Source organism: Pempheris klunzingeri, chromosome 8 (assembly GCF_042242105.1).
Source record: "Pempheris klunzingeri isolate RE-2024b chromosome 8, fPemKlu1.hap1, whole genome shotgun sequence".
Taxonomy (NCBI): domain Eukaryota; kingdom Metazoa; phylum Chordata; class Actinopteri; order Acropomatiformes; family Pempheridae; genus Pempheris; species Pempheris klunzingeri.
In genome coordinates, this window is record NC_092019.1 from 8,546,437 (window position 1) to 8,560,789 (window position 14,353).

The 14,353-nt window shown below is 41.6% G+C and overlaps 1 protein-coding gene across 1 annotated transcript; it reads left to right on the plus strand.

Moving 5' to 3' along the window:
• Nucleotides 1-977: 977 nt before the first annotated feature.
• LOC139204664 (zinc fingers and homeoboxes protein 1-like) lies at nucleotides 978-8,578 on the plus strand. Its single transcript, XM_070834614.1, has 8 exons — nucleotides 978-1,336; nucleotides 2,439-2,737; nucleotides 2,893-3,353; nucleotides 3,671-3,874; nucleotides 4,103-4,318; nucleotides 5,079-5,243; nucleotides 5,478-6,704; nucleotides 7,168-8,578. The coding sequence occupies exons 2-8, from the start codon at nucleotides 2,530-2,532 to the stop codon at nucleotides 7,447-7,449; spliced, it is 2,763 nt and encodes a 920-aa protein (XP_070690715.1). The 5' UTR covers nucleotides 978-1,336; nucleotides 2,439-2,529; the 3' UTR covers nucleotides 7,450-8,578.
• Nucleotides 8,579-14,353: the final 5,775 nt, after the last annotated feature.

The following is a 14,353-nucleotide window of genomic DNA, read 5'->3' on the forward strand; positions in this document are numbered from 1 at the left end:
ATGTTGGATCCAGGGTCATTGAGGTCTGACCCATTTTACAAAGTAAAACTGCGTGATTTTATTTTATTTATTTATTTATTTTTGAAGATCTTTAACAAACTATACAGCTGTGTAGGAATGCAATACTAAACTGCTGGAGTTTCCCTTTAAATTGCTCCAGATCGTGCTTTATAATACAAAGTGAAGTAAATGTAGCTTCATAGCTACTCACAAAATAAATGTAAGTGTAAATCCCGTACAGTAGTGTTATTCTAGCCATACATTGTTTACTTGAGCAGCGCCTTAGAGTCTGTATTTAATTTTAGATGCATCAGTCTTTACTTGCACCCTTGAAAAAGCTGTTGATCTCAGTAACTGCTGGATGATACAGATATTTACAATGAAATTAAAATCTACCAAACTCAGCAGCTCAGCTAGATACAAATACATTTTATCTTCACACAGGTATTAATATGAGGAGTTTGTGCAGCAGCTTATCACGAGGAAGCAAAGCTACGTCCAGTTAAAAATAAAGCCATGAGCCAGCTGAAATATTCAGAAACAGAAAAGCCTGAACTGCAACACAAGACCAGATCAGGTGCGCTAAAAGGAAACTTTGCAAAGTCAGTCTTGTCCTCAAGTAGCTTCTCATGTCCTGACGGGTCATGTAAGGACACTTTGGCAGACAGCCGCGTCGGGAAACAAGTGACTTTACGGCCCGCTCTGAACGGAGTTTAACACCACGTTTTTCTGGGCAGCGCATAACTAAACACACCTCATAAAAAGAACCCAGTGCCGGTAAAATATTGAGTATTTTTGACGAGTTTCCGAAAATATTAGAGCGCCGAGAGTCGCCGAGGAATGACGTCAGGACGTATCACATTGAATGATGACGCCGTTTGATCATTAAAAAAAATCAGCCGTTAAAAAATATCACAGAATTGGGTCAGCAAATTAACACCACGGACACGGTTTGGCTGTAACCACCTAGTTTGTGGTTATATAACTTCTACAATGGCTCGACATGGCTGTTAAATAACCTGCTCCGGCGCGGAGAGAGATGTCCGGTGTTTCCAGCATCTGCAGACGGGGGCCGTAGCCGTTAGACCGGTCCGCCTATCTGTCTGTCTGCCTGCCTCCCTCCGCCGGGTTTGGGAGACCCGCAAGCCCGAATAACGTTAACGCTCCCGCCGCAGTCCCGTCCAGGCTGGGGCTGAATGGTTAGCCGGAGGACGGAGAGACACCGCCAGCCTCCAGCAGACACAACCTGAAGGCTGCCCTGCGGAGACCCAGGAAATTACTTCTCGCCTCGTCTCGACAGCCTGGTAGCAACACAGTGCACATTTCAGTAGTTCCAGTAAGTTTACCGCCAGACGTGATCAATAATAATGACTGCCCCGGCTAACACTGGCTAACGTCAGATGGCCCACCTCACATTCATGCTACACGCTGTAGAGCTAACTTACACGTCCTTTTATGGTAATTTATTGCTTTAGTGTTACTTTAACAGTAACGAATTAGCTAGCTCACACCTCCACATTATTGTGCTAACTGTTAATGTAAATCAACGCTATCATTGTGGCAGTGCAGCACAGCAGACTGTACACGGTTAACGTTATTGTTAATACTATACTGTCTGTCTAAGAGACTTTACCAGCTATAAATCATGCACACTTGCCCCAAGCGTATTGCAGTGGTGCCTCAGAAGTGGGCAAGAACAACACATTTGTAACACCTCTATCACAGTGAATGACCTTGTCGTAAATGAGGCGGTAACCATCAAGTTAAACCATGACCTGTGACCAGATATTTGCAGTATCCAGACAATGTGTGGTTGAGAAAGTCTAAATCATATCCCGTTGCTGCTTCAATTAATCTGGTGATATAATTTGGGCCTTGGTCCTGTTGGAAGAACATCTAACTGACTCCATGTGTGTTTACCCTGTGATACACTTCAACATATAGTGAATGAAGTGGAATAAAACGTGTGGTTGTAGGGTTGGGTGACCATGTCTTTAATGTGAAATCAAATTGTTGTTGGTCAGAATTAATGATTACCAGTAGGGCTGCAATGAATAATGATTAGTTCTTGACGTATTAATGATTTAGTGCATATAATGTAATAAATAAAAAAATAAATGGATAAAGCAATGAAACATGCCCTTTTAATAATAAAACATAAAAAGAAAGCAAAAGAAAAGATGGAACAGGCATACGGATGTAATTGACTGCATAATACTGAAATACAGCTCATTGCATTGGCCATTAATGTGAATGTCTATTTGCATTGATTTGTATTTACTGTTGTTATTGGTGATAAATGCAAGTCTCATACAAAATTGCACTTGTTAAATCTGTTACACGCCCACATGAATAATGTTGTTAGTCCTCATGCTGAATGAAATGTAACATATTTATATATCATGTCCAAATCCCCTGTGTTTCGTGTGTCTCCACAGAAATACAAAATTCCGAAGACATGTGAGCCACGAGTCTTCTGTCCCAGATCTTCTTTACCCTGAGTAGAAGTATACAGACTTTGGTTTAACAATGTCGAGCCGCCGGAAATCAACCACACCTTGCATGGTGCTGCCCTCTGATGTGGTGGAGCAGGAAGAGGTGGAGGAGAAAACAGAAAGGACAAAGGAGGATGAGGCGGAGGAGGAGGAGGGGAAGGTGAAGGAGGGAGCAGAGGAGGGGCCGACTGCAGAGGAGCTGGGTCAGGCAGTGGTGGTTGTCCCCACTCCTCCAGATACAGGTGAAGTTCCTCTTGGACCACTCTCCCATGTGTAGATCATAATGGTTATGGTTTGTTGCATACAGCTTTGTACACAAATGCAATGTAAATCTGAACTAACAGGTTTAACATGGGAAATATCTGTCACAATGAATGTTGTATTATTATCATCATAGATGAGCCCAGTGTCTCCAACGTAGAAGAAAGTGAAGTCCTCTGCCCCTCATTGAAGCGGAGCACTATAAACCCTCCTGAGGATCCAAGCAGTGACCAGCCGACCCAGGAACAACAGTGTGATACACTCGAGGAGGGAGGAGCAGACCCTGCTGCGGTTGCTGCCATCTCTCTCAGCAAGACCCCCATCATGAGGATGAAGACCAAATCTGAACCCAAGAGGATCGCCGTGTCCCTGAAATCAGCAGACGAGGCTGTGGAGGGTTTTGGAGGAGGCAGCGAGGGAGAGGTGGGAGGAGAGCAGGAGCCCATCGAAGCACCTCTGGGGCCAATGACGCCTGTGGAGATGCTGCTGCATGACTCCATGAAGCTCGGGGGAGGCTTGCTGGTCAGCCCGCACTCAGAGCAGCACAGGAAATCATCCACTTTAAACCCCACAGTTCTACCTGCTGGCCTGGCACAGGTAAAAAGCCTTGGTTATACAAGGGCTTAGTAGAGTCATTGCAGCAGCATGGATGCAAGAATACTCCATTTAACCGATTCTGTGAAAAATTACTGCATGCTCTCAGACTCAACAGCAGCCTGCACACCTAAAAACGGCTGGTAGGCCTTGGGTAATGGGTGAATTAAATGTAGCTGATAGATATTCATAGTGTTGTTCAGAGACACTTCGGTAGGGCAGCTTGTCAAACAGGACTCGAGCAGTGTCTCACCTTTGCCACTATGTAGCACTATCAGTCCAGATCTTTCTTATCTTCTCCCTCTCCTCTTTCATTTCAGGTGCTTTCTGCTTTCCAGGCCCAGCAGAATGCAGCAGTAGCTCAACCTCAGCTCCTGATTCCCCTCAGCAGCATCCCCTCCTACAGTGCAGCTATGGACACCAACCCTCTGCTGGGCAGCACATACAAGAAGTTTCCTTACCCCTCCATGGCTGAGATCAGCAGCCTGGCAGCACAGACTCAGTTCACTGAGGAACAAATCAAGGTACATAAAAGGTGGCTGATGTTTTGGGTAAATTACTTGTGCTAATAAAGGATGTTCTGTTTTCAGCCTTCTCTCTTATAAGATACCTCAAAAAGCAACAGGTAGAAGCTAATTTATCAAGCAAAAAGCCACCTCAATCTTAATTAGCATTCGAGTCTATATATTAATATACAGTATATTAATATCTTTTTGCCTTTTTTGAGCCAAATGTTCTCTGTGTACACCCAGGTGTGGTTCTCAGCCCAGCGGCTGAAGCACGGTGTGAGCTGGACCCCAGAGGAAGTGGAGGAGGCCAGGAGGAAACAGTTTAATGGCACCGTGCACACGGTGCCTCAGACCATCACTGTCATACCTGCTCACCAGCTCTCAGCAGCTGCCAACGGCCTGCAGTCGATTCTTCAGACCTGCCAGATAGTGGGCCAGCCTGGCCTGGTGTTCACACAGGTAGGTAAGGAAAGAAAACACAGATCTAACCAGACTCCGCTTTGACTTTCCTTACCTTGAACCCAGTCATCAGGTGCTATTTCTATGAAAATAACATCTTACACACACATAAAAACTCCTCACTCTTCCACACATTACACCAAGATCTCTCATGAACTGAGGTCTTCTACCGAGTAAATGCGGAGTGAATAAGCAAATTGTTACACTCTGTTTACTGTGCTGTGACAGAAATCTGTTTTAATCAACTGGATGTTCTTATCTGTGGTAGTTTTGGTCTCTTGCCAGACTTATATTTTACAAATTAGAGAAGAGAGGAAATGTAATTTTGCCTAAAAGATCATGTGGAACAAATACATGAAGACATTACTTTGGTATTTTGAAATGTTAGTTTGGATCCAAACTCAAACTTGAAACACCAAAGTTACAGCAACTAAACTAGCAACTGCCATGTTCTGTAAGGTAAAATTACTGTTTTTGTCAATGGAGTCTGGTTCTTTTGAACCGATGTAGCAGCTGATTCTATGTAAACAAAATTAATCTTAAAGGTCCATCTCCTTAAATTAATTACATTACAACCACTCTAGCACTGAGCTGATCTTCCAAAAGATTTTCTACCTGCCAGTCATTTCGAACCAAAAATATGTAAAAATAGGTCCCAGATTTAAAGATACTGGTGTTATCCTTTAAGTGATAAACTCCTCAGTGTCTGGCTATGTGTCTCATGCTCTGTGTCTCTTTATTATTTTCTGACCTTATGTAGGTTGGCCCAGGGGGCAACCTTCCCGTGACCAGTCCCATCACTCTGACAGTGGCAGGGTTGCCCAGCCAGTCCCAGAGCTCCAGCAGAGTTTCCTGCCAGCCCACCCCAACAAACAGTGAGCTGAAACGGGCTACCACTGTCCAGCCTCCATCTCTTTCTCCACAGGTAGGAACAACTTGTTCACACATCAACAAGCAAGTTTTCATTTTTTGACCTCAATCACTGTACAAAATTACAATATGGCTATGTCACATGTATGTAATGGATGTGTGAACTTGGAAGTTCATCTCATCTGTAGCCATTTTGTCTTTTTCCTAGCAGGTACTTGCTACCACTATGTGTAAAATGGCACCATAGAAACCCTGGTTTAATATATAACTCTCCTCTTCCCCTTCTAAGGAGAACTCGGCCCTCAGCGCCGACACATTCAGTTTGCGGCCTAAGAAGTCCAAAGAGCAGCTGGCAGAGCTCAAAGCCAGCTACCTGAAAAACCACTTTGTCACTGATGCAGAAATTGCCCGGCTGATGAAGCTCACCAACCTGACAAAGGGAGAGATCAAGAAATGGTTCAGTGACACTAGGTACAATCAACGCAACTCCAAGAACAGCCATGTAATTGTTTTCCATGACGGAGGGAGTAGAGGAAGTGGCAGCTGTGGAAGCAGTGCCAGCACCACCATTGTTATTGACTCAAGCGATGAAACTCCCACATCTCCACATCCTCCACGCACTCCTCCTGTGAAGGAGAAAGAGACACGGCCCAAAACATGGAATCCATTCCCTGATTTTACCCTGCAGAAGTTTAAGGAGAAGACACCGGAGCAGCTGGTGGTGCTGGAGGAAAGTTTTGAAAAGAGCAGCACCCCTTCAGATGAAGAACTGAGCCGCCTGAGGACAGAGACTAAACTGACACGGAGAGAGATTGATGCCTGGTTCACTGAGAGAAGAAAAATGCCATCTGTCAGTACTTCTTCCCCAGATTCTTCAGAGGGAGGAAAGGTGGAGGCAGACGGAGCAAAAGCAGGAGAAGGAGGAACACGAGCCAGCTCTTCTCCCTCTGCCTCCTCATCTCGTAGAGGTAGTCAAACTCCCCCCGGCGGTCGCAGTAAGCAGATGTCCTCCAGCAGCAACAAAGACATGAAAGATAAGACTAAAAAGACACCGGAGCAGCTCCATATTCTGAAAAGTGCCTTTGTGAAGACCCAGTGGCCCACACCAGAGGAGTACGATCAGCTTGCGGAAGACAGCGGTCTCCCGCGCTCCTACATCGTCAGCTGGTTCGGGGACTCTCGGTACTCATGGAAGAACAGTAACCTGAAATGGTTCTTCCAGTACCAAAGCGGCAATGTCGAAGGGCCAAATGGTGGTGGAGGCAATAAAGTGGGAAGCAGCAGTAGCAGCACCGGTCGAAAAAGACGTGGGCGAAATCGTGGTTGGGGGCGGTCCCGAACCAGAAAGCAGCCAAGAAGATCCGCCTCCTACAGTGCAGATGTCGATAAATCTCCTCCGTCAAAGAAAATCAAGAGCGGAAGGGAGATTCTGAAGGAGTACTACCTGAAGCACCGTTTTCTCAATGAGCAAGACCTGGATGAGCTTGTCACTAAGACCAACATGAGCTATGAACAGGTAATGAATTTATTTGTTACACAGCCTGTTAATAACCAACCTTGGTTTTAACAGGCTGTGATGATTGTAAAATCCATCTCACAGGCATTCTTAAGTTTAAAAGATGTTTCCCAAAAGCATCGTAATTTAAGACACTCTCATGAACGGATGCCTCTTACCTTATAGAGGGTTAAGAGTGTCTTAACTCCGAAAATAAAACAATAAAACCAAACTCTCACACATACATGCACACATGTGATTTACCCGCCACTTTCTGTCATTATTATCATCATCTCCCTCTTTTCACTAAACATATTCATCTCTTTGAGCCGATATGCCACTCTCCTGATGTTTTGTTGTCAGCTTCTATACAATGTCTTTGTTTTTATTTGTGGTGTGCATGTGTTTCAATTGCTTATACTGTATAGTGAAAACAGTCAAAAAAAATGAAAAAATCTCTTTTCTCTTTTCTCTCCGTCAAAAGGTGAGGGAGTGGTTCGCAGAGGTCCAGCGACGTTTGGATATAGGGTCAGATCCCTTCCAGGAGCCGGCTACAGGACAGATAGATGGAGGCGGAGGAGAGGAAGAAGGAGAGGAGACGCAGGGAGAGGCGTCGACGGCCACCGAGGACCACAGTGGCGCGGGGATGGGAGACGAGGAGGAGGATGAAGAAGATGAGGAGGATGACGGCGACGAAACAGACGACAGTGAGGTTTGGGAGCCGTCACGTAGCGTCAGGAAATCCTTGTCAGTTTCTGAAGACTAATGATTGTGGGAGTCATGGTGAAACTTAAGAGAATGTTACAAGAGAAATACTGTTATGAGCAATGCTTGAGGACAGTTAGCTGAACCAAGTCCCTTTGCCACTGATTTGCATGTCTGCTCATTTGCAACATCAATTCACTGTTTTTTCAAACTATTTCTGAGTCACATCTACATGAGACTAACCAATGGACTATTAGCTCTAGCTCACTCTCTCAATACTTATTTACTGTAAGTAATGTGTAACAGCTTAGACAAGAATCATGGCGAAGAAGGAGTTCTTAGCAAACCCTGCAAATCTTGAGTGGCACACCGAACTTTGATGAAGCCTAAAAAATGATAGTTACGCAATATTTGGTGAAAGGAATACCATGAAGTGCAATCTTCAAGCTGAGCTGAAGATGAAAACTGTTGTCCCACAAAAAGATGGTGTATCCAGACACATCCATGCGTCCTTCTTTACACGCAACTGATGAATACTGATTGTTGTAAATGAGAGATTTCAGGAGGATTTGACAGTTTTAATGTCACCATGCCCCTGTTAAATTTGCACCCCTTGTTTGTTAAAATTATGCCAGCAAAGGAAGATGTATTTACACATTTATGCTGCATTTCCTTGAGAAGGAGTGTTTGTGATGCTGTTATGAGCACAGGCCCGATTTCAAACTTCTATCTCCAATGTTATGAATGTTTCACTCGCGGTCCCAAACTAACAGCAGCACACAGACAGAAAAACAGGCTAATCTGAGTGTTTACAAAGGTGCTTAAAAATGTATCACAGCTAGATGTCACTCCTGTCCCCAGTGAAACTAACATACAAATATTTGTGGAACTGGTTGATTTGATTTTTTTTTTCTTGCACCTTTGAAAATCCTAGCAAGGACCAGGTATGATGGACCAGGCATGGATCGATAATGACACTGAAAGTCAGGCATTTTATCTCGATATGAGACAAAGTACCTTAATGCTGAGTGAATGCCAACGCCATGATGCTTTTAATCAACACAGGATGTCTACTCAAGTCTTCCCCTTATAGTGGCTTGTTGTTTCATTACTGTTACTATCGTTTTTAATTGAACACTCGATCTGGTGAAAAATGTGTTTAATATGCACTGCTATTAATGTTTTTAAACTAATTTTTCACCTTTTGATAGAACACATCCTGTGCTATTTCTTAAAGGGTGTTATGTGGATTCAGACAGTGTTAAGATGTTGTCCCAAAGTTGAATGTGTTGCCTCCTGAGCAGAGCGCTGCAGTTTGAGGTAGAGGCACCGCTTGTAGACTAAATAATGGTCACTGTGAAGCAGACATCCAGATCCACTGAAATTATAATATAAACAGAAATATTTTGCTCAGAATTTACTCATGGTGGTCTTCCGATGGGTTGAATGGATTTTAAGATGCAGTACTGCAAAGTTTTCCCCATTAAGCATGTAAGCACCAGCTGCAGCTCCAGTGTGAATTTAGAGTGAGTCAATTCACAAGTTCTCACCTTAACAAGACTGCAATCGCCACCAAATCTTCAACACCTTGCCTTTAAGTTTGGGCTCTTCAGCTCTTGTCAAAAACAAGGCCTGTGAATCATTTGTCTCCACCCGTGCTTTAAGAAAGACTGTATTTGAAATAATAATTTGACTCCAGTCTGCACTGAAGAGATAAACGAGAAGCAACTAAACTTTTTTTTTAAATTGCACTTTGTCCACTTGTGTACATAGTGGACTAAATCCTGATTAGGCACCTTAATCTCTTATTATACCATGAAATGGCTCTGAGAGACCAAATCTGTTTTGTACGACTACAGACTGAACCAGTATTTTGCCTTTTTTAATCCTCAGTGTGTTTCAGGAGGAGGAATCAATTTATCCACTTTTGTAATAATATGTGTTGTTTCATAGTTGGATGTTTATAAGGCTCAAAAAACTAGTAGAACAATCACCCACCGCTTTCTTTTGCTATATTGCACAATTTGAGCCCCATTTTTAATCTTCATTTGAAAATGCACATGTGTTGTTTCTGTTGTTATGTTTTGCATATGTTTTGCTTTAAATTGTGGGAACTGTCTCCCATTTCTCCCCCCTCTCTGCTCCCACATACCCCTATCTGACTCTTTACTCCTCTTCTCCAGTCCACTTTTGAAAAATGAATGCCTAGACTGATGATGTACACTTCCCAAGAGATGTTTCTGTAAATGTTAGCAGTGTCCTGTTGCTTCTCTGTCTCATTAAATTGTCAACAACACAGACAGACAAACAGACAAACAGACAGACAGACAGAAAGACAGACAGGGCTATAGGGAAATCTTCTAAAGACTGAAGACTGAAATTAAACTTTCTCTTGTAGAAGGGATTGTTGTGATGCCTGAAGAAACAGCACAGCATTCCCTCCATGGTGGGAAGTCTACCAAATAACACTCCTCTTTCTAACTGTTCTCCTCACACTTTACCGCAGTTACTTTACCAGACAATAGACAGACTACTGTGTCGACTACAGTTCTTCACCAATAGGGGAGCGACTCTGATGAAGCTTTGCAGATAAACCTATGTGCCTACACGGCTCGTACACTTATTTGAACAGAAGTTCACCAACTCTCAACAGGAGATGATGACAGAGAACTTGTCAGTGTTTTGGAAATCACATACTGTTGGGTGATTCTCAAGAAAGGCTTGTTCAAACTAAGTTGTGATGCATGACCGAGCTCTGCTTTCTGCTGACGCTAAAAGATGCCTCGAAACTCTGAAGTTGACATTGGAAACTTCTGTTGTAAGTCCTGAAACTGATACCTTGGTGTTCAGAATTGTATTTTTTCGCCAGGCATTTGTCTCACTACATGTTCCACAAACCATTTTGACGATTATCTTTGAGACCGATGCTGTCTGCTGGCTGTAAGCTAGCTAAAATAGCTAGTTTATCCCAACTGAAGGGGAGCTTGATTTATTTTGTAATGTGACAAGTGCCCAGCCATGAAAAAAACAAATTCAAAATGTTAAGGTATACCTTTTGTCTAATACTGCATGCAATAACCAAGACGGACAACTGCTCATTTTGTACATACAATATTTCGGGTTGGTATACTTGGCACAGTAGAAGCCTAATCTGGGATCAATTCTTTGTGTAGCTTTAATATTACCAATACCAATGTTACTTACCAATACCAAGTTGACTTCAACCACGGACCTGCTGTCTTTTTAAAACGGCTTTCCAATTCATGGACTTTTGCATTGCATTTGTTTAAGTCTCGTCACTGTTAGCTCGGACAGGCTTTGCTTCAGTGAGCTAGCTCTGTATTGAACAAAAATCCATTTGTTGTTAACACAACTGTGGTCATTCTACAGCAGACATTTTGTGCCCTTTTGGAACAATTTGAATCCTGCTACTGTGCATGTTAATTTATACACATGCTACAAACTGCCTGTTCACAATTAGCTTATTTTAGTCCACAGGTCAGGCTTTATCCTGCCCCCAGGTATCCAGCCCACAATCTTTTACAGTGTGCTCTATCTTTACTATAGTCAGTCTGTTTTGAATGGTTTTATATGTTTCTATCTATGAAAACTGTGTCATTACAACTCTTTCCAGACATCAGTAGATTGTTTGTTAACAAGACAGACTCATACAACATGTACAATAGAGTAGTGCTTTTGAAATAGAATCAGTTTTAGAGTTCAGCCAGTGTTGCCCAAGTGGCTTTTTGGTACTTTGGTTGCAAAAATATAGAATCAGAACTCAATAGAAAAGAAATGCACATGGGAGCACTGGGAAAATGTTAAGCTTGCTAATAGCGTGTCTGAATTTGTGGCTCTACAGCTGATGTTGCGTTCACATTCGGGGCGATAAAGCTACAAAAACGGCCAAGCGTGGCCAACTACATTGATGCTGAGTTGCCGGTGAAGTGTTGCTCAAGCGTTATGGTTATGTCATCATAGCATTGTGTACCATAATAATTCACGCATGTCACATTTTTCCTCCCATCGCTTTCCTCTATGCACTGTAATGCACAGAAGCTAAAATTTGCTAGCTCACATAGCACAAATGCAAGGAGAGATAACGGGAGCGGAAATGGTGACGCAGGAACGTATGATTGGCTGACACTTCACCACTTCACTGAAGCACTGAAAAAAGTTTAAGTCTGCTCAGTTTTATTTGCATCATGCCATGCTCTTCATGCAGCAACAAGTGTCGGCCATCAGTTTGTAGCTTCACCGTCACCGACTTTGCTGCTCGTAGTGTGAACACAGCATAAGCCATTAAGACACATTAAATGTAACCGAAAAAAATATTTTAAATCTCCAGTGATTTTACACATGAAGTTTTACGCACCAGTCCCCAAACGTTATGAAATAGCATTACTGGAAATAACAATAAGAATAACAATTCAGCAGTAAAATAACACATTCAATTTGAAATATTAATCATGTATTGAAATGGCTTTCCCAGGTTGCTGAGGTGCTGTGTCTGCTCCCTGAGTTGTGGTTTTATATCCAACAGTCGTCATGTATCCCAGTTAACCTTGTGCCGTAGAGCTAACATCGTGATTTGAGTAGTTAACCTGCTGTCCTATTGTGCACATGTGTCATATCTGTATCCTTCGCTATACTTCTGCTATAGTCCTCACTCGTTTTCTGTATTTAGACAGGTAGTCGGTTGAATGTTTCTTAAAGCAATCAGAGATTCAAATGTTTTCAGACACCTTTTTCGGCAAAAAAAAAAAAAAAAACACCCTGTCAGAATCATAATATACTGTATGTATAAATGGAAATGTTTTTTTAACACATTTACAGTGGAATTTTTACCTTCTGGTTTTTCTGATCAAATTTTTATCTGTTGCCAGTTTTTACCCAAAGTTATTGCTTCTAAACAGTGAGCTTTGCTTTTAACTGTAAAATGAACACTTATCTCTTTGTTCCATCTTCATACATCATCATACAGCTCACATTTCCAGACCTGTTTTTCTGAAAGATGACAGTGATCTCTCAGTTCACGGTTACATTACGTTTGATTCTGTAGACACAGAATCACTGTGGGAGGAATACGTCGATCTAACTTTATCATACTTTACCTTAATAAATGGGTAGGTAAGACAACTAATATTTACAGTGCCATTTTAAAATGTCCCTGCTGACTTACATTACTGACACTTGGCTCATTAGACCCAGGTTTTTAAAAATAAGATGTGATGTCAGTCCTGTAAAAATCCACCACAAACGGGTACACCTTAACAAGTGCATCTAATTGACTACTAGAGGATTGACAATTCAAATGAAGCTGGATTTTTTTTGCAGGTGATGGAGGCAAAGATGATGTTTCTGCCTACACTTTCCACGACCTAAAGCTCCTTATAAATTTGTTATTCTGTGTCTACGGAACTGACATTTCCACCTACTATAAGTTATTTCTACACATTGCTTGTTCATCTGAAATGTGACACAAACTGAGAGTATCTGTCATAAACTTTGATTAAACACAGTATGTATGTGCTCTGCAGGCTTGCTTTAGAAAGCTATAAATTACTTTTGTGGCCCCTGCGATCATCAGCTTGTAGCTAGCAGCTGTGAGGCAGACGATTTGTGCAATGTTAATTTAAAAACCCAGCTGTTATTGTTATTGAGGCTCTGGCTTGATTTCTAGCTTGATTTAGAAAAGATTTATATTTTATACTTGTTTGAGGACAAAACCCAATAAATTTTGATCAAAAGATGTGCACTTGTGAGCAACATTTTGCGTGTTTTGCTTTGAATAAATGAGACATGAATGAGTCTGGACTAAATGTAGAGTGTCCCATTAAACTTAGACCCTACTAGTCAGTTGTTTGTTCCTTTTGAGATTTAACAATAAGCTTGTGTACTCGTCAGTAATTTGATTAAAGGGTTGTTTTGAAAATATGGAAATCAAATATACACATGCTTCTCATACACAAAGTCTCCTCTGTTGAAGTAAGGACATGCTGATACATTTGCACGTTGTCAGGTTTGAATAGCTGTATTTTAGTGGCAACCAGGAGAGATGATGTCACTTGAGAGTGTATTTTCATACAGGCAGCAGTCATTGAAACACAAATAAGTACAAATACAGCTGTGGCTGTGAGAGGGCATCATACAGGAATCATTGAGAGAGAAAAAGGCTGACAAAGTGAGTGAGGTTAGTACTACCTATATTGTCAGTTTTTCCACTTTTGAAATGTTACACAACGTCTTGAGTTTCTCTTAGATGTGGGTAGATACATTCACGCAATATCAAAGAAATTGAAAGCTTTATTTCATTTTATTCGTCTTTTCTCATCTGTGTAGAAGATTTAGCTCATCCCCACTCAGATGATGCTTCTGTATTTTTCTCCTCCACAGTAAAGATGATTCTGTGCAGTCTATTGTTCATCACTGTGATCGGTAAGTAGCTCACTTTAGGTGACTGATACACAAAATGAGATGTGAGGGAGAAAATATGAACATGGATAAAATACTTAAACAGCTCATTGTGTCTTACTGTACATTTCTTACAAATGATTTTAATTATTTATGAAGATTTGACTTACATGCCATAAAGTGTAAAGGATGAGTATGCACGAGTGCTGAACAGAGGTGGAATAAGTACTCAAATCTTTTGCTTCAGTAAAAGTACACCATAGTGTAAAAGTACCCTGTTACAAGTAAAAAGCCCTGCGCTCAAAACTTTACTTAAATAAAGTATAAAGTATTAGCATCAAAATATATGTAAAGTAACAATGTCCCCTTTCAGAATAATATATATTTTATTATTATATTAGAATTATTGGTGCATTAAGGTGTTTATCTCTTTAATGTTTTAGCTGGTTAAGGTGGCGTTGATTTCAATTACTTTATATAGTGATGTATAGCTTGTCTATTTTTATTTTAATAGAGTCTTAATTTAAGTACAGGACTGGAAAGTGCTTAGT

Excerpts from the sequence above, each read along its gene's own strand:
- LOC139204664 (XM_070834614.1), top strand. The coding sequence starts at position 2,530 with ATGTCGAGCCGCCGGAAATCAACCACACCTTGCATGGTGCTGCCCTCT. Across the intron at positions 3,875-4,102 it reads TCACTGAGGAACAAATCAAG|GTGTGGTTCTCAGCCCAGCG; the intron begins GTACATAAAAGG and ends GTGTACACCCAG. Across the intron at positions 6,705-7,167 it reads CCAACATGAGCTATGAACAG|GTGAGGGAGTGGTTCGCAGA; the intron begins GTAATGAATTTA and ends CTCCGTCAAAAG.